The sequence below is a fragment of the Salarias fasciatus genome, chromosome 6, assembly GCF_902148845.1.
Source record: "Salarias fasciatus chromosome 6, fSalaFa1.1, whole genome shotgun sequence".
NCBI lineage: Eukaryota > Metazoa > Chordata > Actinopteri > Blenniiformes > Blenniidae > Salarias > Salarias fasciatus.
This window is the reverse complement of record NC_043750.1, coordinates 29,422,150-29,449,397: the sequence shown is the minus strand read 5'-3', so window position 1 is coordinate 29,449,397 and position 27,248 is coordinate 29,422,150. Positions and strand designations below refer to the sequence as shown.

The 27,248-nt window shown below is 45.1% G+C and overlaps 2 protein-coding genes across 3 annotated transcripts; both read left to right on the top strand.

Moving 5' to 3' along the window:
* Positions 1-1,246: 1,246 nt before the first annotated feature.
* LOC115389710 (transcription factor AP-4-like) lies at positions 1,247-17,779 on the top strand. Of its 2 annotated transcripts, XR_003931626.1 has the most exons (8): positions 1,247-1,586; positions 4,437-4,602; positions 4,732-4,830; positions 5,803-5,973; positions 6,448-6,594; positions 7,021-7,191; positions 7,283-7,661; positions 17,769-17,779. XR_003931626.1 is itself a non-coding variant. In XM_030093235.1 (7 exons), the coding sequence occupies exons 1-7, from the start codon at positions 1,498-1,500 to the stop codon at positions 7,430-7,432; spliced, it is 993 nt and encodes a 330-aa protein (XP_029949095.1). In that variant the 5' UTR covers positions 1,247-1,497; the 3' UTR covers positions 7,433-7,887. The 2 variants fall into 2 exon arrangements, 1 of the variants encoding a protein (XP_029949095.1); XM_030093235.1 differs by lacking the exon at positions 17,769-17,779 and having other exon boundaries at positions 7,283-7,887.
* LOC115389713 (sarcalumenin) lies at positions 11,835-25,969 on the top strand. Its single transcript, XM_030093238.1, has 9 exons — positions 11,835-11,919; positions 16,977-17,452; positions 17,702-18,077; positions 19,394-19,486; positions 20,593-20,688; positions 22,140-22,256; positions 22,333-22,566; positions 23,228-23,577; positions 24,358-25,969. Exons 1-9 carry the CDS (start codon positions 11,835-11,837, stop codon positions 24,859-24,861), a joined length of 2,331 nt encoding a protein of 776 aa, XP_029949098.1. The 3' UTR covers positions 24,862-25,969.
* The last annotated feature ends 1,279 nt before the right edge of the window (positions 25,970-27,248 follow it).

Below are 27,248 nucleotides of genomic sequence, written 5' to 3'. Positions count from 1 at the left end.
TTTGTACAAACCAGAGTGACCATTTCAGTGCAAAGTGGTGGGAGCACAATTTGAACATTTCCACATTTTCCATCATGCTTTAAAGTCAGTTTTGATGATACTCTCTGTTGCAAGAAAACAGCGAAATGATCTCCAACTGTGGTATTTTGAAGTCTTTTACATACATGTTTTTATAAGTTAAACCTCACAGTTTAGCTCCCATTGTCTGCAGGGATCTCAGTACACTAGTAAATCTGCTACACTTAATATCAACATGATAACCAGAGAGCAGATTCAAAACTGTATTTGATGTTATTTAATAATTAGTTTTTACTTCAGCATGTCCGTCACCAGACTAATTCCACAACTCCCCCAGGACTCTGTTGTTCTTTTTTTAATTTAAGTTGTGATGACCGAGGTGGACGCTGTGTTGGACAGGCTTTGACCTGCGAGCCGCATATTTAACACCCCTGATTTAGATGTTTTAAACTGGTAGCTTAACTTTTATGCTACAATATTATTTTATGTGTTTAGGTTTTGCTTTGTTTGGCTCAGGGGCCTTTTACATTGTGAATGTTTATTTTTATTGGATTACTTTACTGTATAAGCATTTTCAGTCTTAACTAAATAGTATAAGTTAATTAGTGTTGTAAATGATGTAAAGAATTCAAAGATAGAGAATTTCCTTCTGGGAATAATGGAAACATTTCTATTCTGTTCCATTCTATGCAAACTTGAGACTCTGAAAAGACCACGGTGAAATGTCGCCCTCTGCTGTGCAAAAATATAACTACAAACTGAGACATTTCCTTCCAAAGGCCAACCGCCTTTCCTGAAGTGCTTTGTCTTCTGACTGAATCAAATAATGTTAGAAACATGAGCACCACAGGACATAAGTCTCAACATGTTTTATTTTTTCCTTTTATTCGTTTGTTCCTATCAAAAGAATGAAAGTATTGTTAAAAAAAGCAGTAAAAGGGCAAAAAGATGGCTTTTTATTGTAATATATGTATAATCTCGTTTCCACCATGAAAGGTAGAACTTAAACAGGTTACTATAATTTATATTCTTAAATTCATATTTTATGTTTCCTATTATTAGATAGATATATAGATATTTTGTTCGCTTCTTGCGGGTTTGCTGCTTTCTTTCTGTGTGAGTCTTTTGGCTGCTGTTTGTTCTGCTTTCCGGAAAACGAGCTCTGATTCCAACCAGCTGTTTCCCGCCTCACACGGATCAGCTGCACACACACACACGCACACAAACTCGTAGTAGGCGGAGGCAAGAAGCCACACGCACACACTGGAGGGAACCCCATCAGCTGTGTAAAGCAACACAGGCTGAATTTACTTTTTATTTTTCATCCGAAAACACTCTTCATCGCATTCACCGTTTCCGAGGCTGTGTCGGTGGATTATGCAGCGCTGAGGAGCGAAGAGGAGGAAAGAAAGCCGCGGGTTTAAGCGAGAGGAGCGAGTGGAGGGAGAAGAAAACAAGAAAACACGGGACTCCAGAAGCATGGAATATTTCATGATGCCGACTGAGAAGATTTCGTCCTTACAGCAGTTCAAGAAGACGGAGAAGGATGTGATCGGGGGTCTGTGCAGGTGTGTGACCGCGGCTCTCGGCCCGCGTGGAGACGCAGATAAGTCTTTCGTGTGTCTGAAACGCGTGTCGGTGTGTGTGCGCGCGGTGCAGCCTGCCTGCACGCAGCATGCTAGGTGCTAGCCGTTAGCCTCGCTGCCATGTCCTGGCAGCACGAGCGTGCTGCTGGAAATTAGCTGCGCGTCGTGCCAGTTGTAGCCGCCGGCGGCTAGAATAAACTGAGCGCGCGCCTCCCCCCGGCTTTTAAGGCATACATTACCCCGCCGAGGTGTCCCCCGCTCCGCATCGGGCACGTTTGCGGTTATTTGGTTGAGAAATATGTAAATAAGCGGGGTGAAATCGATACTTTGGCTTCCACTTGAACACCAACCACGTGGTAGTTAACGTGTTCCCCGCCGCTGCGCTGCTACTCACTGAATCACATGTTTGTAACGGCATATTTACATGTAGCGCTTTCAATCATTGACAAAACACAGCTACATCCAGTCACGCTGTTGTGGCGTTACATTATCGTGCGTGAAACCGCATTTCGGCCTCAGTATGTGCGTGTTTTATGCGCCGCCTCTAGCTGCAGCCGTCGTTGTGTTGTGTGCTAAAATTAGCTTAGCATAGCTATGTCGTCTAGCTCCCACTGCGCACTCTCTTCCCGACCACGCTTGGCGTATTTTGGCCGACTTAGAATCGCTTGTGGCCGCTTGTTGAGCGGAAGCAGGTCGTTTAATGAGCATTACAGCGAAGCCAGGTGTGTGTTTGTGCGCAGCAGCTGATTAGCTGACTGCTAGCTCGGTGCTAAACGTGGAAAGCATTGTTCTCCATGCTGCCAGGGGGCCTGCTGCTGGTGCTTGCGGAGGCACATGCGCCGCCCCAGCGGCCGAGCGAGGGTACTGCAGCGCCCCGGAACAGCTGGTGTGTGTGCGCGTGTGTGCGCGCGTAAAACAAATACATTATTGAATTGGCAATTTTTTTCCCCCGTTTTTGCATTTAAATAACAAGTTTGAAAGATTTTACTACCCAATTTGTCACGATTCCTTAATAAAATAGAAAACATCTGGGAAATATTGTTTTTGTATTGATTCCTAAGGTAGAACTTAAAGAAATCAGTAGATAACATATATGTGAATGTGCCTTATAATCCACTGTTTTCAGTGGAGATTATTTGTTGTGAGTCACACAAAGTTATGCTGCTGTGGTCAGTACAGAGGAGTCCTAAAATGCAGCAATTTATATAATAAAGCAGCTTTAGTGATTATCTGAAAGAGCCCAGTGTTTATGAAGACCTTAAAAAAAGTGAGTGAATCTGCGACCACCTGTATGTGTTTATTTTGTTCTTCATTTGTTAGTGGCAGAAAAACAGAATAAAGTACATTGTCTTCATTTCAGTGTATCATTTCAGCAAAATGATACATTGTTAAACTGGCAACAGTTCATTTATTGTATTCTTGCGTCCAAAATGTAACTATTTCTTTTTTTTAATATACAGATTTTTTTGTGAGTAATGTATAAGTGCGTCAGTGTGTTCAGTTAAGCTTTGTTGCACACAACATGAAGTTGGATGATGTTTTTTGAAGAAAAATGTTAACAAATGTTTCATTTATGGAAACAGCTTCTAATCAGAGAGAGGGTAAATTATCACAATGTATGCCTGAAGTAGATAAAGGGACAATAACACATTATCAGTGCAGTGGGGATATGTTTACTTACAGTCACATTTACTCGGCATGTTCAGTTTTCAGGAAAGTTTGATCCTAAACTCAAATTAAAAAGGTGTTTGGGATGTTGGGATTATAAGTGGCTCAGTTGTCCATCAGCTTAAGAGCCGTCTTCTACCCGACCCCCCCATCTCCTCCCACCGCCCTCATCGGGTTCTTCAGGTTTGTTTGGCTGTCTTCATCCTTAATGGTTCACCTATTTCTCCCCCTGAGTAAATATGACGGAGATGGTTTTGCCACCGCAACATCTGAGCCAGTGAGCCGCCAAGTTCAGACAAACTTGGAGACCTCCGCACATCTACACTGAGGAATGTGAAGAGGTCGAGGCCTCCAGGTCCAAGGATTAAAGCTTTAGAGTTGAAGGTTTTATTGTTGCTTGGTTTTATTTTAACCTGGACCTGCAGAGTTTTCCCATCGTGGTGCGATAAGAAAGCCAGCGTGCAAAAGGTTTCCTGATTTCTTTAATACAAACTCAATCAATATGGGAAATCTATGTAAGGTCACATTTTTGCAAAGTGCAAAACTGATCAAAATCATGCGTTTTACCATTATAGGTTTAAAATATTCCTAAACTGGATTCATTTCTCATTGGATTTTCTTTACAGAACTCGTCACATCTGGTTTAGACAATCGAGTTCTACTGCTCACAATATGTGTTTAGTTTAAAAACAAAAATAAAGCAGCGGTTCCATAATATGACTTGCTGGACACTGCGTATGTTTCATGTCAAGATTGAGGGGTTTTTTGTTTTTTTTTTTTTTTCATGTTTGCTTGTGTTATCAGACTGTCATTAATTAACACTCATTGGGAAGAAATGTGAGGGTAAGGCGGGTTAAACCTGCTGGGATTTGGCGTAAGTGCTTCTCATAAAAGACACTTTATAAAAATACCAAAAAGAAGTCTGTCCAATCACAGACCACAATCGATAAATGTGACACATGGTTTTTTTTTGTTTTTTTTTTTTTTTTCTTAACACAAGCTTCACAGTGCGGTGAAAAACACTGAAAGTTAAAGTTATCGTCACTCATTGCACTTTTTATGACAATTCTGCAGATGTTGAATCAAAAGAAACCCAGACTTCCTCGTCGGAAAGAGGCCGAGGACCAAATTGTTCTCACTCCTCTCTCTTTTCTGCTCTTTCAGCCTGGCCAACATCCCCCTGAGTCCGGAGACGGCCCAGGACCAGGAGAGGCGAATCCGGCGTGAAATCGCCAACAGCAACGAGCGCCGGCGCATGCAGAGCATCAACGCTGGATTCCAGTCCCTGAAAACACTCCTGCCACACACAGACGGCGAGAAGCTCAGCAAGGTGCCGCCGGCATGCGAATCCGCGCCGTAGAGTTCAGACCGTCATGTGTTGGCCTCCTGTTCGGTTTTAGTTTCCTTCCCGCTCCGCTGCGTGCGCCAGGAGTTAATCTTTTGCTCTCGTGTGTGCCAGGCGGCCATCTTGCAGCAGACGGCGGACTACATCTTCACCCTGGAGCAGGAGAAGACGCAGCTCCTGGCGCAGAACAACCAGCTGAAGCGCTTCATCCAGGTGACTACATGGAAACGAAAACCCGGTGGACGCATCAGGAGCAGTTTTGCGTCGTCTTTGCACGGCCGGGTCGAGCCCCGCGGGCCGTGCGTTTGTAACCCCTTCCAGTTTTCAGCGGGAGGATTAGTGTCTGTGGTTTCGTGTCTTCTCAGGTAGCTCCGGTTCCCCTTTGTTTACGAAGAGTCTTAAAACGCCCCTCGTTTCGCTCCCCGCCTCTTTTATCTCCCATGTCGGCTTTTTGAAGTCGGTGCGGTCGTTAGATTTCCCATCACAGAAACCCGGTTTGTTGTCGGCGTGTGAATGAGTTCATTCAGTCCAGACCGGAGTGGCGTTTGGCTGGATGTCATTGTGAATGCTGCTGTGGGTGACCAGACGCTTTGCAGCACTTAAGGCGAAGATGTTGGTGTCTTGGTGCTTCGAGACGCGTCCATCTAAGTAACAGATTTAGTCGAGGGGTTCATTGGATCAAATCGGCCTGCTGTGAACGAGTTAAAAGGAAAGCTAGCCCAGCAGCGTTTCACTGATCCCTACTTGTTCCGGCTTGTTTGTCGAACTTGTTTGCATGCAGGTGCTGCTCACCTCAGTGTGAACAGCAACATCAAAAGCTTCCCATTGAAGCCGAACCTGTGTTCACCTGTAATTAACCGGCATTGTTGCAGCGTCACATGTGGGAGAAAGTAGTCCTGAAGTCAAAGTTATCGTCATAATAATGGAAAGGCCGGACGCAGACTGACGCAGAGGCTCGCTGCCATTCTGTCTTTGGTAGCTGCAGGCTTTGTGCAAAGCGTGTGTGGTCAGAGCGAACATGTGCCACATCTGTGGACCAAACGGGGCCTTCCCCTGATATTTTGTTTACGCGCTCATTATTTGTTCAAAGTCGACCTTTTTGTATTGTTTAATTCCTCCCAGATAGGCTGCTTCTCGTTCAGGTTCTGTTCTCACGTCGCGTTCTAAATAACGATTTCACTCCAGGAGTTCAACGGCTCGTCGCCCAAGAGGAGGCGGGCGGAGGAGAAGGATGAAGGGATCGGGTCTCCGGACACGCTGGAGGAGGAGAAGGTGGAGGAGCTGAGGAGGGAGATGCTGGAGCTGCGGCAGCAACTGGACAAGGAGCGCTCGGCTCGGATGCAGCTGGAGGACCAGGTGAGGAGACCGGGAGGTTATTCAGAGTATCGCCCGAATAAAGCGTTCGTTTAAAATCAAAGGTCATTAATTGTCCCCGAGGCTGCATTATGACGCCAAAAAGTCCAAAAACATGAAGCCAGTCAGAAGGTTAGTCCTGAAACCCGGGCGGCGGCGTTGTTGACTGGCGTCTGGCTGAATGAGAGACTTCCTGTTGAACTCGCATCCTGGATTTACCTGCAGGGCAGGTTCACACTGAACAGATGGTGAAGACAAACAGGAACCTGAAGGAGTCGTTGGGAGGGGAGGGCGAGCACGAGGGGAGGAGAACTTTAATCAGCTCACTCCGTGTTCAGTCAGCTTTATTAGAACTATAATACGAAGACATCGTTTGAAGTCATTAAAGATAAATAAAATCGCCCCTTGAATGTTTTTAACAGACCTAGATAGAGAGCTGTTGCGTGCTGAGCCTCGTGTCTCTGTCGCTGTGTTCAGGTGCGTTCTCTGGACACCCAGCTCTACCCGGAGCGTCTGAAGGTGATCACCCAGCAGGTGGAGGAGGAGCAGGCGCTCATCCAGAGCCAGACGCTTTTACGGCTTCAGCAGATCCACGCCGCTGACCGGCAAACACACAGTCCACAGGTCAGAAACCCTGCGCGCTCACGTCAGCAAAAACCTGACAGGAGGCACTGATTGTATAAAAACACTGCTCTGCTGCCGCTTTTCTTCACGTGAAGCCAGACTCTCAGACCCGGACTGCTGAAATAATCCCAATGCGGACATCTCAGCTTAGCGAAGACGAACAGGAGGCTTTAAAAACAAAAACACTCCCTTATCTGTCCCCCACAGCCTCCAGATTAAACGGAGTGATCTCCGAAAGCATTATCAACAGTTTGTTTTCGATTCTGGTGGCCTGAGAGCATCAAATTCATTGAGTTAAACCAGGACGCAGTTTGTACATTTACAAAGTCAAATGTTGAACATTGCAGTAGTGGAACTTAGTTACCAGGAAGTCGGGGAACATGAAATAACTTCTCTGCTCCATTTTAACTGTCGTCTGTCCTGCAGGTGCTGGCTCCGCCCACTCCTCCCGCCCCCACCCACCACCCCACGGTCATCGTCCCGGCTCCGGCGCTCACCCAGCACGCTCACCATCACGTCACCGTGGTGACCATGAGCCCGTCTGTCCACAGCAGCACCGTGTCCACGTCCAGGCAGAACCTGGACACCATCGTTCAGGTTCCCACCTTTTTTTAATTCGCTTGAATCTGTCATCGCTCCGAATCAAAGACCAGAATTGTTCTGACGTGTTTCCCTCCCGCCCCGTCAGGCCATCCAGCACATCGAGCGCACTCAGGAGAGAAGAGCCAGCGCCGAGGAGGAGCAGAGACGAGCCGTCATCGTTAGCCCCGCCCACATCGCCATGGACACCGCCTGCTCGGACACAGACACGGACACAGAGGGGGAGGACATGAACTGAGCCGGCCGAGCCCAGGAACTCACCGTCAACACAGAAACACTTAGAAAACCTTCTCACTGTAAGATTCCCTCCAGGAGCTTTGACTACTTCTCACTTAAAAAATATAAAAAACAAACAAAAAGCATCTTTCTTTGGCATTATCCAAACTAAATCCAGTGGTTAAGCTCTGTGTCAGTCTCGTACTGTAAGATCTCTGAATATTGAAAACATAGGATGGTCAGACGAGGCTGTTTTTTTTTTTTTAATATCAGAGCCGATCTGTGGCTACTTGAAACCTTTCAACGGTCTCCTCGTGTTAAAAAAGAAAAAAAGTAAAAAAAAAAAAAAAAAGCTGGAAGCGTCTGTCCACCGTTCGTCTCCGTGTGTCACCGGCACGCTGACAGTATTACAACGAAATGATGGAGTCTGTATATTGGAGAGTTGAATGTAAGGAAACACACACACACAAAAACAAGCAGCTCTTAATTTTAAAATTTTGATGTGAAGTTGTTTCTTTCCCAGTTTTTTTTTTTTTTTTTTTTCTCCAGTGGACATTAGATCCGACTTAAGCTCTAACGTAAATGTCAACAATTCGGTAATTTCTCACTTCAATCCAGATTTACTTGAAAAACAAATTTATAAGCCCATTTTAAAATAAGCTGTTGAACAATGTCCATAGAGTTTTTTTTTTTTTTTTGTCGTTGCTTTGCATCAGGGTTACTGAATGCTGAAGGTGAACTTTTTTTTTTTTCTTCTTTCTTTTTGTTATATTGAGATTAACAAAGTGGAGGCTTGTCAGGTTTTCACCGGACGCCTTCGGTCCCACACATGAGTTTCAGCTTCCCGCCTGCTTCTGGAAAGCAGATTTAATGCCACATGTGACTACAGCAGAAATCTGTTGTTTTTTTTTAAAGTGATGCGCTTTGGAATAATTGAAGCTTCTTTCTCCACTCTGATCAACACTAGTTGGTTGATGATGTGTAGAACTGAAGTGCGTATCGATCTGAAGCGTCGTCGATGGATTACACATGGCGGGTTATTAACTTTCCCAGCTGCGTGAGTGCACCACTTTTTACCCGTCACAGACAAAAAAATAAAGCGTTTTTGATATTAATTCTGATCAGATTTGATTTGCGTTTGATAATCTGGGAAGCGAGGCCGAGAACCTGAAACCCAGGCGTGCGATTGATGTGTCAGTATGGCGTTGGTGGTGGCGGCGGCGGGCGGAGGTGGGGGGGGGGTGTTGGGTGGGGCGCTCCCAGCGCTCCTCCAAAGACTTCAGCCTTTCTCCTGGTCTTGGTTTGTTGATTTCAGTGACTATGCACTAGCGTTTTTTGGTATTTATGCAATTCCATCTCCTGTCTCATTTGTGTTGGTGTCATTTGCTCATGAGGTGAAGTACTCTATGCACCGTTGTTGATGGGTGTGTACACAACGCCTGCCGTACATATATGTAGATATATATGTATGTATATGTCTAGAGAAAAACTTGACATGCTCGTATCAAAGAATGTAGTCTCTACTTGCAAGGTGCTCTTTGTCAACCTGGTGCTCTGCTGGTGAGCAGTGGACTGAGGCCAAATCCCTTCACACACCGTCACAGCCCGTCACGTCTCTTCAGAGTGTGCCTGATTCTTTATTTCTCTCACAAACGATGTTTGTCATTCCGGTAATTCAGAGTTGCTCAGAAAAAAAAAAAAGTGATTTATTGCACACACACAAAAAAAAAAACATACGAAAAAAAGGAAAAGTCATCAATAAGCAGCTTTCAGTGAACTCTGAATGTCGCCGCTTTGGAAAGGAAGCGAAAGATTCGAACTGCATGTAATGATCAGCCGGTGTTTGTTTCAGTGCGTTACAATATACGAGAAAAAAAGTGAAGAAAATAAGTGTTTGAGAGGCTGGAGACACGTCTCCAACACACACACAAAACCTTCATTTCCACCCGGTGTGTGTCAAGTCTGTCCGCCTCGTGTCGAGTTGCGTCTGCTTTCCTCCCGGGATCGAGACTGGAAACCCCTGCTGCGAGCCTCTCCTGTCTCCGCTCGATGCTGTAAACATTCCTTTTACTTGGATGTGTATCTGTCGTTTGATCTGTTGCCAACCGAATGCATTTTGACTAATTGCTGTTTATTTTCTTTCCTTGAAGCAGGCTTTTCTTATTACCTTTTGTTTACTCTTCGCAGGTTTTCTGTCTGTTTTTTGTTTTTTTGTTTTTGTTTTTTTTTTTTTTTCCATGAACACACCGCCGATGCGTTCACTGACACCGTCTTGTGGACACTGTTGACCGGGTTCGTGTCGGTTTTGGTTAGATTAGTCTCTTCATTCCAGCCATGGGGGGTGGGGGGAGGGGAGGGGAGGTGGGGGGGGGGGTCATATTTGCTTTGAGGGTTTGGGTGTTGTGCTGATAAACGTGGAGCCGCGGCTTCGGCTCGCCGTTTGTCAGGAAACGCGGCACTCCTAAATGTTTTTCTGTACGTCGTGCTGCAGCACTGCTGTCTTTTTGGTGGAATTTGACATGTTTGATATGAAGCACTTGCTGTTCTGTACTGCCTGAGTCCATTTTGAGGAAGATTTTTTTGCTTTTTTTTTTTTTGTCATTTATTTTTTTCGTAAGCTCTTTGCCGAGACGCATTTTAACGTCTGTCCATGTTCTGCTCTTATGTCTTCATTTGTCTTTCTTGACTTGCTTTTTTTTTTTCCCAGTGACAAGCTTTTTTTATATATATTTTGTGTGATTTCAGTTTTGTTCTGTTCTTTTTTTTTTCTGTCCAGGGCGATGAGAAGCTGTTATATTTTGTTTATAAAAGAAAAAAAAACTTGGGTAAACAGGCCTTTGTAAAGATGAAAAAAAATAAAATTTGTACTTTTTTATTACACACCTGTGTTGCTCCACTTCATGTCCAGTTTGTTGTGTCCACCAGGTGGCGACAGTGAGTCCTTGTTTGGCAGGAACATTAGAAATGGAACTTATTAATCTTTTTTTTTGTAAAAACGCACAGATCACAGTAGTGTGAACAGAGAATATAGTCTTAATGGGTTTAAATCAACAAAAATACAAAACACAAAAACATTAAAACGACTTAAGACAACTAAAATATGTGACAAGACAAAAAACTGAAAATGTGAAACAGGAAAAACGAGATGTCAAATTACCAAAAGTGAAGAACTAACAACAGATTTTGTGATATTGCAACACAAACGGAACAAGAACCACAGAAAGATGCATGAACACTCGGAAATTACCAGAAAGGGAGGAGATCTACTCCCAAAGAGGACACAAACGTGATAGCAAAAAAAGAATAAAAACACACTCGATAACCAGTAATATACAAATCAAAGGTTATGGAAGAAGCGCAGAGTTACAAAACAGCCAGGAAAGTATTTTGCATTAGAATTAGGATCACAGAATTAAGCCAAAGGACCACAAATCGTCAATTGAAAATCATGTAAAACAGCCAAAGAAGATGTAATACGTCTTCTGAGACAAGACAAGAACCACAGAAAGATACCAAATAACTAAAAATAGACCAAACTGTCACACATACATTAAAAAACAAATACAGTGGGTAAAAGAACACAAAAAAGAACCACAATAAAACACAAAATAAAAGCAAATGGACCAAGAAATCGTGTGAAACAGCCTCAAAGTGACATTAAATATCAGAAAGGGACACAAAACGCCGTAGACACCCACGAGAGGGTCACAGAGACGGAGCACGAACTCCAGAAACACCAGAACAACATCAGTGTCTACAAAACAGGCTGAAAGAGATGACAAAAATCACAAAGACACAACAAATGATCTAAAACAGACACAGAAGGACCAGAGGAATACAGAAAAAAATACTACATAGAGACTAAAAGCAGTCAAATAGGCAGAAAATCATGGAAAAGAAAGAAGTAAAATGACCACAACTCAGAATCATAAAACAAATGCGTGTACACACGTTTTGCACCGTTTCTTCATTCCTTCAAGCCAGCTCAGATTTAACACCCTCGTCTCTGTGAGGGAAAAAACTGCTGAGGGGATTTATGCTTTTATGCACCGAGCAGTGGAAACTGTTTTGATTGATCGGTCATGATTTATTACCTAATTTTGAAGATCAAAAAGAAAAGTCTTCCCCTGACCTCCAGATCTCTCCTGTTGCTGCACCCCCTGGTTCTCTCTGGCGCCTCCCAGTGGCGTCCCACTCTACACTGTAAAACCCCCTGCCTCTAAAGAGTGTAAAGAGCCTCTTTCCTCTCCTTTAAATCAGGCTACATACTCGGTTTCCTGCTTCTTTCTCCTCCCGGGATTCCTGATCGGCGCTCGCAGCTGCTCCGGCACACAATGGCGGCCGTGGCTGCAGCTGCTGTGCCCCACCTCCACTGGCGTGCCCTCTGACCTTCAGCCCCGGAGGGGTATATATAGCAGGCCGAGATGAGAGGGAGGCCCCTGGCAGCCAAGATGAAGCCCGTGGTGTGTGTGTGCTGCTTGCTGTCCGTCCTGGTGCTGTCTGCAGCAGGTATGGTGCAGGACTCGAACCCGCGTCTGACCCGCAGTGTTTAGGAGCCCTGAGCTGGACGCGTCCAGCCAGTCAGGAAACGGAAACGCTGATATGCTGCAGCTGAATGCATTTGGTGTCTGAGCATATCGTGTGCAGTGCTGTGAGTCTGAACTGTGATTTTCCCTCATTTTGTTGTTGCATATTTGGGCTGTTGTTGGGTTAAGGCTGAGTTAAAGTTGCCGTGAGCTGCTGCAGAAATGTCAGAGCTGAGGTGGGACTCCGGTGGATGGAAGCCGTCCTGAAACACAATGACTGAGCCACTTGGATCAGATACAGAGAGCCACAGTCTCTGCTCGAACCAGCTGGAATCATTTGTTGGATCTCCTTCACGTCGACTGTCAGAGCTGCTGACATTTCACAGGTCTGCTGTTCAGGCCATATAAAGCAGACTACAGCCGTGCCGTGTGTTGCTCTTGGAGGTTGTGACTCGACCTGTCCGTCTGTCTTAAAGCTGAGGCGAACCGTACCCTTGTCTGTCCTTGCACGGGCTGGCTCGGCCCCTCGGAGCCGCTGTAGTCAGGTGTCAGGCACCAGACAAAGTCGTTACCGGATACTGTGTTCACCAATAGCGCTGGTCCCGGAGACATCGGTCAGGAATGCACACGGATCCTGCACACACTCACATGTGAGGACTCATTTAGGTGCTCTTGCATGCAATTACAGGCCCATTATAAAATCAGACATGGGCGCGAGAGGACTCTGTGTCTGCGGCTAAAGTCGGCCCGGCGCTTAATGTCTGCGTAAAGCTTCGCCTCGCCTGCGGAGAGTCTGTCTGCGGAGCTGCTAATCTGTCATTCCAGTCAGCACGGGCCATGTCCAGGGGATGTCCCGGCTAAAACAAGCAGCCGGGCAGAGGACACGGAGGACCACAGCACAGTGGCACCGCAGCTGTCCTGCTTAGAGTTACTTCATCAGCTCGAAACTAAGTTAAAACTAACGACAGCAGCAGGAATACAAACTATCTGCTGTTTCTTTTCAGCAGTAAATCTCAATCTATCAGTCCAAATGCAGGGATTGATTCTACTGAGCCACACGGCTGCAGGGACTGCGAGCAGCAGTGCGGCGGAGTCGACCTCATGACAATCGCAGGGAGGAGGCGAGCGTCAGCCCTCCTGAAAATAGGAGTGGAATTATCCATCCTTCTTTTCACCCTCTGACTCATTGTGGGACTATTTCGGTCTGCAAGGAGCAGCGTCCGGCTCCCAGGCACCTGTCCCACTCCGTCCCCGCAACGCAGAGCCCTGCAGGCCCCAAGCTGCAGCAGCAGCAGCAGCTGGGAGCGAGGAACCGCCGCACAGGCTCTGACAGGGCAGCACACTGCGCCAAAACCTCAATAATACATGCACCTGAAAGTTTAATAATTGCCTGAGAAAAAACTCAGGGATAAATGAGATGCATGCTGATGACAAACCCAGGATGGAATATTTTATTCTACTCAAAACAGTGTTGTTTTTTTAATATGTATTTTTCAAGCCATGAGCTGAAAAGTTTTACAGTGAAGTCCAGATGATAAAAGCTCCATTTAAAGGTGAAACTATGTGTAAATCTGAACTTATTCCGTTGAAAAGCCTAATGACTTCCTTAAGTTCACATTTCAAAGCAACATGCATTTGTGGGATGAGCAGCAGAGTATGTAAGTCGTGCTCAAAAATTAAAAAGAAAATTGCAAATCTTCTCTACAAGTAGAATTCCTTTGCTATTATTTCTATTTTGGCCTGTGTTTCCAGTGCTATGAGATTTACTGCCAAGAAGTATTTTTAAAACAAAGGAATAATCTACCAAACACTAATTTAATGACGTTTTGTGAATAAATTATAATTAATAGAGACGAGGGTCAAACAAAGGTAACAAATGGAATAAATTATAAAAACAATTAACACTTCATTTTCATTCGGTTAATACGCAATACAATAATCATTTTAAAGCTGCTTTATATTCTGACAAAATCACTGCAAGTTCACATTTGGATTTTTGTCAATATTTTAACATGATCATTTAGAGACCATGTTGCTCCTCTCTCTCACACATGTAACATCCGGTTTTAATCGACTGACACTCACACGATTAATGCAGGAGGCAGAAGACTGTAGATAAAGCGGAATATCATTTTCTGCTGTCCACGCTGCCAGCAGCAGCCAAATCAAATTAATGTTAACAGAATTAAGATGATGAAAGCAGGAGAGGAAAACACGAGATGCTAAACACGAGGACACTCACCACAGACATTTCTCACATGGTTCCTGTCAGAATTGACAAAGAAAGAGGAGAATAAATTAGGCTGTTTTCTACTCTTGTCTCAGCTGAAGGAAGTGAACGTTTAGCTGCTTCTTGTTTGGATCATCAGACTGAAATATCTCAACAACTTCTGAATGAATCATAACTCTAACATTCGTGTCACTCTACAGGAGGAGCTGTGATGACTTCTTTTTTCTTTCTGTTCTTCACTGATCCTGGAAATGTGCACATTAAGCTTTTCTTAATTGCATTGAGCTAGTTACAAAATACATACACGATGAATCAAACTTGGCAAAGATAATTGATGTGCAAGTTACAAAGAATGTGTTGCACACCAATAAATGTACTGATTTGAGAAATTACTGTTACTATTATTGTTTAACACACTGCATTTGTCAGTGTGTACATTGTACGGTTTTGTTGTTGCACATTGCATCGGCTGTAATTGATCAATTCATTAATTACTCAATGAAAAATATTATTAACAGAAAGAACAGTGGAAATAAACTACAGGCAGACAGACAGCTAATACACACACCTAACTAATTTGTAATGGAAGCATAATTCATGTTGATCTTAACATTCTGTTGAGTCAGTTTTTGGATAAATGAGGCAGCTGATGCTAAAACAGTGATCTAAGAGAGCAGACTCGGTACAGACAACATCCTGGAAACTTGTCCCAAACTTGCTGAAACTTCAGAAACTGTTACAGCGACAGTGATTTTGTGATGACATGTGAATCATGAAGATTGAACAGATGAAAGGTGATTAAGGTTCAACTCTGTTATTTGTAACTATTTATTTGGAGATTTGGAGTGTTCTCTCACTCTGTCAGTGTTCCAGTGCAGACAATGTTGCAGCAGTGCATCTCTGGACAACTTCCAAATCTCTCTCTGGAGCAGTGTCCCAGCATCCCCTCCTCCTGTTACCCTTCACTCTCATTTGATTCACTCAATTACTGACACCTACGGTACACTTAAGTCAGGCTGAAACACGTTTTGCCTGAGATCAGGATGGACGCTGGACAGCGGACAGACATGTGCAGTAACAGCATCGCCTCCTATCAATGAATCTCGGAAATTAAAATTCATATGTAGGATTTGTTCCCTATAACCAAGACGGACAGGTCAAACAGTCATGTGGCTGATGGGACTCAGTACAATGTGCAACACGGTGTCCCAGGATTTTACTCTGGCATCTGCTAATATCAAGTTTTACTGACAATTACAGAGCTAGAATGTCTTCATCTTTGCACACAGCGAGGAAGCGTGGGATTATAAACCCGATATTCTCTGGTAGCTAATGCTGACAGCCGCCTCACGAGGTGCTAAGCTAACAAAGCTCCCCAGTACCAGAGGTGACAAGCAACATCAAGAGAGCAAAACTGTTTGAAGTGTGATTCAGGGTCTTAAAATAGGGAGAAGAAAGCGTCACGGATCGCAGCGCGGGAGCAGGAGGGAACATGGAGTCCTGCTGGAGTCAGTCAGGAGAGCTGGATGAGTATTAAGTGCTTCATCCAAGCTCAAAATATAATGTATCCCGGCTCAGAAACAGCTGATCTTGGTTTGATGGATCCCTCGTTGGCTTTACACGACTTCCTCCACATCCTCATTTAAAACAGACGTTACATTAAAAACAGAGCAGCTGGTAGCTACAGAAAAAAAACCTTTAAAACATTTAAAATCCAAGAGGGAGGGACGATACAGTAACAGTGACTCAACAGAACTGGTGTTTGCTCAGGGAGAACATGCAAACTCTCACCTGGCCAAACACCAGGAATGGCCTTGCTATGAGGCGACGGCGTTGCAGTCATTCATAAAGGCGTGATCATCAGCTCCTCGCCACATCTCATCCGAAATGACAGAATACTACAGAGTGTGTCTAAACCCCCCGACAGCTGCCCGCACCTATTAGTCTTCATCCCTCACTCTGTAACCTGAGGCGCTCGCATACGTCGAGCAGTCTCGCATCACGCCGCGTACCGCTGCGTGCGCCTCCTCGCAGCCGGTTATAATTAAATGGAGGTCGCGGCCTCGTGCTCTTTGTGTGCTGCGGTTGTAAAACCTATGCAGCGTCCATGTGTGTTGTGTAACAGAGAGGGACTCCCCTGTTGACGGATCCTCCAGGAGACACACTCACTGTATGTTACGTACCGCGCCATGCTGAGCGAAGTCTACGGACCCGAACGCGCTCTGAGGCGTCTGCTGATGTCCTGTTGAAGGAAATACAGTGGTTTAAGAGCATAAGAAGAAACTAAACCCGAAAGACTGTGGGTTTTTGGAATGGATGTAAAAAATCTAATATTTGAGATTGGGATTGATAAATATTAAACTGATAATACGGAAAAAATATGGCATCAATGCAGCAGGATTAAGGTGAAAATAGAACAACAAACAACATAAAGGCCTTTCAACTGAAGATTAAAGCTTTCCCACATTTTTTATGTTGATTCACAGAAAGAGGGTCACTGCATCTTCACCATGACATTAATAGTTTCCTCTCCTCCAAGCGGCTCCCTCAGCTGTCTTCTCCTGGATTCTCCACACAACTGTCCGCTCTTTGTCAACCTTAAATAGTCCATTCCTCCCCGCCTCCATTCAAGGAGCTGAAATCTGAGTGTGACCTCCGGGAGGTGCTGAACATGTGAGCTGCTCTGTTCTGGCTTTGGGTCTTAAGTGCAGGTCGAGTGCTGACGCAGCAAATAAAGGTGACTGCTTGACAGGCGCAGCTAGATGAAGTTACATATGTTTCATTCTTCTTCTTCTTCTTCTTCTTCTCAGATCTGCTGCCGGAGTCCTCCGCCCCGGACGACGAGCCTCTGGTGCAGCTGCAGCTGCAGCAGCCGGAAGGCGACCTCTTCTCATGTGGCTGCGACGCGCCGGAGGAACACGCCAGCCAGAGCTCCTCCAACGACACCCCGGCTCCGGAGAGGGCCGTGTGTCAGCCCTGCAAGCCCCCGGCGGCCGGGGAGGACGTGCCCAGCTCTTCATCAGAGCAAGAGGAGGAGGAGGAGGAGGAGGAGGAGGAGGAGGGAGTCCTGCTGCCTGGAGATGATGCTGCCGCTGAGGAGGTGGCGGGCGAAGAAGAGGAAGAAGAAGGTGAGGGAAATGAAGAGGTGACCTCCGAGGAAGAACCTGAGGCAGAGCCTGAAGAGGAGGAGGGAGAAGGAGCTGAGGAGGCAGAGTCACCTCCAGATGAGGAGGAAGCAGCAGAGGTAGAAGAGGGAGAAGAAGAGGAGGAAGAGGAGGTAACTGAGGTGGAGGCAGAAGAAGAGGAGGCTGCTGCTGGAGAGGAACCTGCTGAGGAGTCAGAGGAGGAGGAGGTGGCTGAGGCAGAGGAGGGGGAATCAGACCCAGAACCAGAACCAGAGGAACTTCTGGAACCTGAATCAGAGGAATCAGAAACAGAAGAGACGGAGGAACCTGAGCCAGCAGCAGATGATCAGTCTGAGCTGGTTTCAGAACCAGAACCAGAACCAGAAGTGGATCCAGAGCCAGAGCCAGAGGTGATCCCTGAACCAGAACCCGAAGTCATTGCAGAACCGGAGGCGATTCCCGAGCCAGAACCTGAAGTAATTGTAGAGCCGGAACCAGAGCCAGAGCAGATTCCTGAGTCTGAACCAGAACCAGAGGTGATCCCTGAACCAGAACCAGAGCCGGAGGCGATCGCTGAACCAGAACCGGAGCCAGAGGTGATTCCTGAACCGGAACCTGAAGTCATTCCTGTGGAGCCAGAGCCAGAGCCTGTGGCGGCGGCGGAGGAGGAGGAGGAGGCGGTTGTGGAGGACGTAGCAGAGGAGGCCGCTCCGGCAGTCCAGGACGTCGAGGAGGAGACGGTGGAGGAGGTGACTGAAGAGAAGCCTGCAAAGTCCAAACCCAAAGGTAAAAAAACAAAAACAACTTCACCTGTTCACTCGCTGCTGTCTGACAAAGTGAAGCTCGATCAGACTTTCACGTCTTCACCGAAACAATTTAACGTCTTGGCTTCAGAAAACAGATGCTGCCTATTGAAGAAGCATGTCGTTATACGACGGCAGGGTGTTGACAGCGGCTATAAAACATGATATAAACTGGTTTATTCAACCTCCTGCCCTGATCCCACCCATTTCGTTTGTCGACCCCTAAAAGTAGCTGCACTAATTCATTTCACTGCAATGACTTCGATGAGGAGATTAACACCGACAGACAGACAGACAGCACAACGGATAAATACATAAACTGATTGTCTTCCACTTCTAATTTGCAACAATTACACCTTTTATTTTTTTATGTGTAACTATTAATTTTAAAACTTTGTTTCAGATTATATGATGATATACAAAATGAGATTTAATGTGAGGACTGGTTAAATTCAGGAGTGTGTCAGATCTCACGTCTGTTTCGTTTCACATTATTATGTTTTTTTTAAGTTATTATTGTCACTGTATCTTTTTTGTGCGTGTTCAAATTTGCTGTTTTTGTGGGAACCATTTATCTGATTGGTTTTCAGATTTATCCCCCCCAAAAAAAGAAATCTGATTGTAAACATAAAATCAACCAAATATTTGTTCACAAAGTGACTTTGATTACAGCTTGAAAGGATTGAATACAGTTTAAATGTTCATCTCTAATGTCAGAAGGCTAATTATAAACTATAAAGCTCTCAGGGATTTTTTTAAAGCCATGGGTGCTACCTATACAACATATAAACCACTATTAGCTAAGTCATAAAGTTTCTACCGACGTAGAACAAATAGAAACTGTGATGACTCTTGAGTCTCTGCCTGTTTAACTGAGAGGGTCATGAAGTGACCGCAGAGGTCTGCGTCTTCCCCCCTTCCAGTCTGGAACATGCCAGAGCTCCAGAATATGACACTGTGTGTAGCTAAAGAGGAATTAGCAACAACCTCTGCCACAGAAATAAAACAGACCGAAAATAGACAGATAGAGAGACAACGGCGCGATGCACAACTGTGGAAGCTAAACTTCCCCCACATGGTCTGATCACTCACAGGATCACTCAGGAAACCTTTCACCTGGCTGAGCAGGTATTACATAACCACGTCATGCTGACGGCTTCAGTGATGCTGTGTTTTATTCAACTATACAACTCATTACTGGTCATGTGTTTGAGGTTTTTCTTTGCCAGGCGAGGTAAAGGCGTGTTGTTTTGCTCATCAGCAGTTGACCGATGGTTTGTTCCTTCGATCACATCACAGACAGTCCAGCATCAGGCCCGGCGCCGAGGGACCGCTCGCACATCGAGGACACGCTGCAGCTGGCCGGCGCTGAACCCTCGACAGAGTTCTCAGGTCTGTAACACACACTGATCAAACGGCCAAATTCCACGCCAGGACTTCCTGTGTGAAGTTTGCACAATCTTCACTCTAAACCTGAACAATTATAACCACCGGTCAACTTCAAATGCTCATTTTTTGATGGTGGGTGAAATCATAGTAGTCAAAGAACACACACACTCACACACACACACACATAGGGAGAACATGCAAACTTCAAAATGAAAGGCTCCCAAGCCCAACAGGATTCGAACTGGGAAACCTCTTGATGTGAGAGTACTCACATCACTGTGCAGCTCAGCATGAAGAAAATGACTATGAAGAAATAAATACTCATAAAGCTCCAGTATCTAAAAATACAACCAGATTACAGTCATGTGAGTATGTGTAATTTGTTGCACACACACATGCACGCACACACACACACACACACACACACACACACACACACACACACACACACACACACACACACACACACACACACACACACACACACACACACACACACGCACGCATTGTCCTGATCAAATGTGATTTTTTTTTTTTTTTCAGGAGAGCACATTGCTATGCAGCCCTCCGTTTCAAATGTCTTTCAGACGTTTGCAGTGGAAATGCCTGAAGCCGTGTATTGAAATAAAAATGGAGCTGAATGTTTACAGCTACTCTGTGTGGAAAGGAAAAACAGATGTTTGCATGCAAATGAAAGGAAGTTAGAAACAATTTCGGGGTCCTTTTTGCCGAAACTATTCTGAAAATTACTTCAGGATGTCTGAAGCTTCTCAGCCCATGCGTTTGTACTGTAAGAGTGTGTGTCTGTGTGTGTGTGTGTGTCTTGAGGCAGGTGATTAATCAGTGTAAATGTGTAACTGCATGAAGGCCGCTCTGTTCTGCTGGAGCAGATTGGTTCATTTCAGACGGGGCCGCAGCCGAGCCAATTTCTTAATCACTTCAGCGCCATTCAATAAACTTTACGAGGGTAATTCATCACGGACAGCAGAAGCATCGCTGTCATCAGTAATGGTAGCATGAGAGTTTGTAATAGTCTTGCTCCAAAATGAATCCCTGCCTTTATTTCCCAGCTATTACAGCCCCGTTTCCTCCTGCTTTTATCTCCCCAGGTGCCATGAAAACACTGTTAAACATCTACCACAAGGCCATCAAGCCAATGGAAGACGCCTACAGATACAATGAGCTCCGGCAGCATGAAGTCACAGGTAACTCAGCTTCCTGTGGATGCTAAACAGTGTCAGCCCTGTGAAAGGCCCAGCCGAGCTGCAGGAGAGCAAACTTCTGCAAGTGTTTATAACATGACAGCAGTGGAGGTCATGCAATGTAATGTAAACTCAAAAAGGCAGTGAAATGTTTCATTTTAAATGCCGTTCCGTAACTGCTGCAACGTCAGACGCCACAACTCTGGCAGCGCATCAAATAAAATAAAGAAGAACGCAAATACTTCTGCGGCGACTGCGATTACTGTGCAGATTCCAGCTAAATGTCATTCATGGAGCCATAATTGTTCATTCACCATAACTTTATTTTTTAATCACACCAAAACCACTCACCAGCATTTAATAATCATCCGAACACACTGCTCAACATATAGAGCAAAAGGAGCTGCAGACAAACCATGAGGTCCAAAAGAAGTCATAATTAAGGAGCAATATGGAGCCAGGATGTGACATTATTTCAACCAGCCTCACAAGAAAGCACAATAAAGACTCTGTCTGCTGAAATTTAAAGGAAACATCGTGCAGGCCAGGCGCCTACAACTTTGTTCCACAGCACTTGAGGACAGAGAGCAGTCTTTATGCTAAGCAGCAGGAGGAGGTCTCCAGTGTGCCATGTGGCTCTGGGACACCTTGTGGTGGACTGTAGAAGTACATAGTTTAATCAGTGTGTGTGTGTGTGTGTGTGTGTGTGTGTGTGTGTGTGTGTGTGGCAGAAGATGTCACTAAATGGTACAATGGGGGATAACTGAGGTGAGAAATGAGAAATATCAGGAGAATCAAGGAAGCATGACTGTTTTAAATTAAGTGTTCGCTGAGAGCTTTGGAGATAAGTAGTGAGCTGACGACAAGCATGTGTTCCAGACAGAAGCAGGAGAGGGAAGTAATGGATCAGCTCAACAAACCAAGACTGAATATCAGTAGTTCAAAAAAAAAAAAAAAAAAAATGCAGCCTTTAAGTTTTAGTTCAGTGTGTTCTAAAGTGTTGAATGTCTGGTTTAACCCTTTAAATTAAGGTGTATGTATATAAATATGTGTTTATATGAATCCATATGTGCTATTTACATGTGATATAATCTGTGAAAAAGCATATTTCACCATTTGTAGCCTAAAAATTCTCTAAATTGGATTCATTTTACATTTCATTTCTGTCAAGGATCATAAAATGCTATTTAGTGCCACTATCCTGCTATGTAAGTTGTACCTTTAATATGGTTTACTTTAGGCATGAGACATATTTTTTTTTTAAATGCAGTGGTTTCATGCATATAATGTTTTCTTCTCAGATTATTTTCAAGTTAAAAATGCATCAATAAGGTGAAGTAAACCAGAAACACCAACTGTCTTGATGTTCTGCAAAGACATTTCAATCATATTAATGTCATCTTTTCTCTTCTTATCATTTTTCTTCATGTTTGTCTCCACTGTGAAACCCTCAGACGGGGAGATCACCTCCAAGCCGATGGTCTTGTTTTTGGGACCCTGGAGTGTTGGAAAGTCCTCAATGATCAACTACCTGCTGGGCCTTCATGGCACCTCCCAGGAGCTCTACACAGGTCTGCCCCGTCCGAACCCCACCCTCAGCTTGTCAGGGAGAGACGGTGAACTCACCCTCTGCCGTCCCTCCGCCAGGCGCCGAGCCCACCACCTCCGAGTACACCGTCATCATGCACGGCGAGAAGTTCCGCTCCGTAGAGGGCATCGTCATGGCGGCGGACAGCTCCAGGTCCTTCTCGCCCCTGGAGAAGTTTGGCCAGGGGTTCCTGGAGCGGCTGGTCGGCGTCGAGATGCCCCACAAGCTGCTGGAGAGGGTCACCTTCGTGGACACGCCAGGCATCATCGAGAACCGCAAGCAGCAGGAGAGAGGTGACGGCTGCTGGAAGAGGAGGGGGAAACTCTCATCAGAGCAGCAGATCGTGAAGTCTTCATGACCCTCAGTTTCTTCTCTTGATGTGGTTATTAGAGTTTTCCGGAAAACCCTTCAGGAACAGACCCTCTTCTATTACAATGACCCAAAAAAATGCACCAGGAAGCTGCAAAAAATATTCAGAATGATAATATAAGAGCCTCATTTCAAACACAGATCACATTTTAAAAAGCCTTGGTTTCAGATGTGATGGTAATTTTCCAGCACATGTGAACCAGCTATCAGTTGAAATCACTCATAATTACTGCCTGACTGAGATACATATCAAATGCAAGCATGCTGATTAAAATCAGAGACATGCAATCAGTCATTTTAATGAAATCGGCCACCGCAGTTACAATAAATCCTTGTGGAAGAAATATTCAGCAACAAAATGGTGTCTTGGCGGCGAGGATGTGATATTTGTGGCCCTCAGAAATGATCGGAAATGTTTATTCCTGTTTTATGCAATGCACTACTTCCGATTTTTATATGATTTGATATTTCAAGAAACTTTATCCAACAAATAAAGTTTAAAAATACTGCATTACCAAAACAAAAGTCAGGAACTTTAAAGTTCTTGTACTTTCTGTTAATCCCACCCTTCCTCCCGGCCCTCAGGCTACCCGTACAACGAGGTGTGCCAGTGGTTCATCGATCGGGCCGACCTGATCTTCCTGGTTTTCGACCCCACCAAGCTGGACGTGGGCGGAGAGCTGGAGATGCTCTTCAGGCAGATGAAGGGCCGCGAGTCCCAGATACGCCTCATCCTCAACAAGGCCGACAGCCTCTCCAACCAGGACCTGATGCGGGTCTACGGAGCCCTGTTCTGGAGCATGGCCCCCCTGATCAACGTGACTGAGCCCCCCCGCGTCTACGTCAGCTCCTTCTGGCCTCAGGACTACGCCGTGGACACCAGCCGGGAGCTCTTCATGAGGGAGGAGATCTCTCTGCTGGAGGACCTCAACCAGGTACTTTCAGCTTCAACACACTGTCTGTGTCCAGAAAATAGTAGTTTTGTTTTTAAATTTTGATCTAAGTTCTCCTCTTAGGAAATATGAGAGCAATAACATTTCTATCACTGCTTTGAATCAATTTATTTTTATATTTCAACATTCATCATCATTATTTATCAACTATACTAATTATTACAGTATTTATTCCAACCCTGTTTGCATTTTCTCCTCATCGTCCGTCTATTTTAACCCATACAGTTCATTCTATAACATGATGTCCATCGCTGTGGCTCATTAAATTCTCTCATCTTTGGACAAATACTGCCTTTTTCTAATTTGACCATTCGTTTTTTGGGGGACTTTTCAGCTATCTGTATGTTTCATCATAGCTTATTTCAGTTTTTGCTTTCTTCCACCTAAACTTCACAAGACGTAGAGATTCAAGTCTGATGGGAAAAGAACCAAAGCATGAGATACAACTGGAAACATTAAACAAGGGGATGACCACAGATTAGAGAGAGACGAAAGTGACGATGGAGCAAATTTCAAGGTTTTAAGAAATATTTTTCCCTAAAGTTTAGAGAGAAGTTGTTTGTCAAGCAGCAAACTTTTAATTTGAACTGTTTATGTTTTAATTCTTTCTGTTGCTGTGGTTACAACATTGTGTTTATTGTCGGTGTAAACAACACCTGAGATAAAGATTTTCCTGAATTCCTGCGTTCGAGGCGTGGAAAAGACCCTTCGTCTCTATCTCCCTTTATTTCGCTGCCTTCTCTCCTCTTGTTCTCCCCGCAGGTGATTGAGAATCAGCTTGAGAACAAGATCGCGTTCATCCGGCAGCACGGCATCCGCGTGCGCATCCACGCGCTGCTGGTGGACCGCTACCTGCAGACCTACTACGACAAGCTGGGCTGGTTCAGCGACCCCTACGAGGTCTTCCGGGACATCGTGGACGACCCGGACAAGTACTACATCTTCAAGTCCATCCTGGCCAAGACCAACGTCAGCAAGTTCGACCTCCCCGACAAGGAGGCCTACCAGGACTTCTTCGGGGTCAACCCCGTCTCCGGCTTCAAGCAGCTGTCGTCCCACTGCAGCTGGACCGGCGGCTGCCTGCTGGAGAAGATCGAGAGGGCCGTGTCGCACGAGCTCCCGGCCCTGCTCAGCAGCATCAGCAGGAACACGGAGGCGCCCGCCCCGCCCAAGGCCGCCGCGCCGGCGCCCCCGCCGCCCCTGCCCGGCACCTGCGAGGGCCCCGGGTGCGGAGAGAAACCCAAGAACCGCTGGAGGAGGGAGTGAGCCGCAGGAGAGGGAGGGCAGATGGCGGCGACCGGAGGGATTCCTGAGAACGATCCGCCTCTGATGTGGCTTTCAGGACGGTCCGCGGGGGAGACCGTGCAGGGAGGGGAGGGAAACGATGTCCAAAGAGCCACAGTGCCAAGCAGATCCGAACCAGAGAGGACTTTCTATTTTGTGGTGCCGTTTTAATGTGCGCGATATACTGAACATGCCACATTTTCACAATACTTTTATAACTGCTGCACAATTTCTTCTATGGTATTTATCGACACACCTAAATGAAGTTTTTTGCACAAAAAAAAAATGTGATAATTTAAATGAACCCTTTGACTGAAATCAAACACTTCTCGGAATCATAACTAACAGATGCTGAAAGTTGATGTTATCTCAAAAATGTAGCAGAAAATCTCACTCTCTGCACATTTTCCAGCAATTACATGGCAGTAAAATCCAAACAGATCCAAATGTTGAAGCTTCAGAACGTCTCATTACGTGTGAATGAAACCTGGGTACGGCTGTTGTGTCGTTTCTCCGGCTTTTGAAGTTCCTCCATTATTTATTCACACTGTTTTCACCAGAGGAGGACACTGGCAGCAGCCACGCTCCTGCGGCGATAAGAAATGCCATCACCCATTTATCTTTCGCGTGACGATTAAGTCACATCTGCTGTGCTGTGATTTTTACGGCCTTAATTCTCCTTGCCAGCAGGTTCATGCCCCAAAACAACCCCGGTTTGTTTCTAATAATCTAATGACAGTGTGAAGAAAAACACGGAAGAAGATGCCGTCGTTTTTAAAGTCACCGTATTTCACCGTGCTGATGAACTGTGATTTATCTGTGTGTCCTGCTGTACGATGTTTATATTAGGAGCAATTTTTACTCTAAAATACTACGTGCCCAAGGTGAAATGAGTGAATTCAAATGTGTGTACATCTCCAGATTGAGCTGTTTTCTGTTCATGTGAGTGTTCCCGGTGCAACATGTGGCTTTTCCAGCCCTCTAAACTGCTGTTAGTTTTACCTCAACATGGCTGCAGACCACATGTGGGTTTCCATTAAAGTGTAATCCTTTCCTCATCCTGTCTGTTTTTAATTGTCATTGTTGTGTGTGATTTCCTCTGAGTAAACAACGAAAACAACCGGCGAGCCTCGTTCCTTTTGTGAAGCCTCCATAAGAAAAACACAGCAGATAAAATCTCTCAATGTGTGTGATGATAATATAATTTAAGACATTTGGTTGTTCTGGAAAATACAGAGGAGACGCAGTGATTGAGAGATGTGGGCCTGAAGACACACAAGTCAGAGAACTGGTTGATAGGTGCTGCTGAATTTCCTCCTGCAGTTACTAAAAGCAGCCACCAGGTGTCGCTTCTATTCAGGAGGAGGAACTTGTCCTGTTGCACCAGATGATTGAAAACAAGGTTCCTTCTTCTCATGATCAAAGAAAAGGAGACAGTAAATAAGAGCCCATCAACCATGGGAAAATTTATGGTCACAAATGAACCCGATGTGTGTGTTTATGGACTGTGAGAGGAAACACACACACACGGGGAGAACATGCAAACTCCACACAAAAAAGCCCACAACCTGTTCACTGTTAGATGAAGACATTCTGAAAGGCCTGGAACAAGACTTGCAGCAAAATCACGAATATTTAATAATTAAAATGGCACAAGACAAAAAGAGTTCTGAGGTCCCCTCCTGCTGTGAACGCTCGAGCCAGAAACTATACTCCATTTATCCAGTCAATACAATCATTCTGTGCACAGGCATTCAGCAGAGCTACAGGGCAGATAGTGGGAAACGATTATCAAGGCTCGCTCTAAATCGCCGCCCACATTTCATATTTTTTTGACTGGAATTGAATGAATGAAAACAAAGAGGAAGTCCAGCCTGATCGTAGATCAGGTACTTACAGGTGAAAAATATTGATTCTAAATTGAATAAAAAGAACAGACTGCAGACGAATAGACAGATACTCCAAGATAGTGTGTCAGATAAGGAGCCAGATTCATAATTATTAGCTAAAAACACTTTTCAAGGCCTCTTCAAGAAAGGATTTTAATGTCCCTCATTGGACGTCTGGATGAGTTGCTGTTCTGTCAAACCTTTGACATCCCAGACTGACGCAGCTCACTGAGTCCATGTCGGTGGGTTTTCCAGTCTTGTCTGTTTCCAGTTTGTCTTAATGCACGTCTCTGTTCCATCAGTATTATTGTTACCAGCCTTTAATCCAGCCCGACTCTGCCAAGTTTAGTCTCCTTCATGTTTTTGACTGTCGTTTTTTATTGACCTCAAGGTTCCGGGCCCCCCTTCCTCCCCCTCCCCCCTCGTCTGTTTTGTTCCCACACTGACTGATCATACTTGCAGCGACCTCTGCCTCCTTCC

Bases quoted from the DNA above. Each gene is read 5' to 3' on its own strand.
- LOC115389710 (XM_030093235.1), top strand. From the start codon at position 1,498: ATGGAATATTTCATGATGCCGACTGAGAAGATTTCGTCCTTACAGCAG. The intron at 4,831-5,802 runs GTGACTACATGG...ATTTCACTCCAG, and splicing joins AGCTGAAGCGCTTCATCCAG to GAGTTCAACGGCTCGTCGCC. The intron at 7,192-7,282 runs GTTCCCACCTTT...CCGCCCCGTCAG, and splicing joins ACCTGGACACCATCGTTCAG to GCCATCCAGCACATCGAGCG.
- LOC115389713 (XM_030093238.1), top strand. From the start codon at position 11,835: ATGAGAGGGAGGCCCCTGGCAGCCAAGATGAAGCCCGTGGTGTGTGTG. The intron at 19,487-20,592 runs GTCTGTAACACA...TTATCTCCCCAG, and splicing joins ACCCTCGACAGAGTTCTCAG to GTGCCATGAAAACACTGTTA. The intron at 22,567-23,227 runs GTGACGGCTGCT...CCCGGCCCTCAG, and splicing joins CCGCAAGCAGCAGGAGAGAG to GCTACCCGTACAACGAGGTG.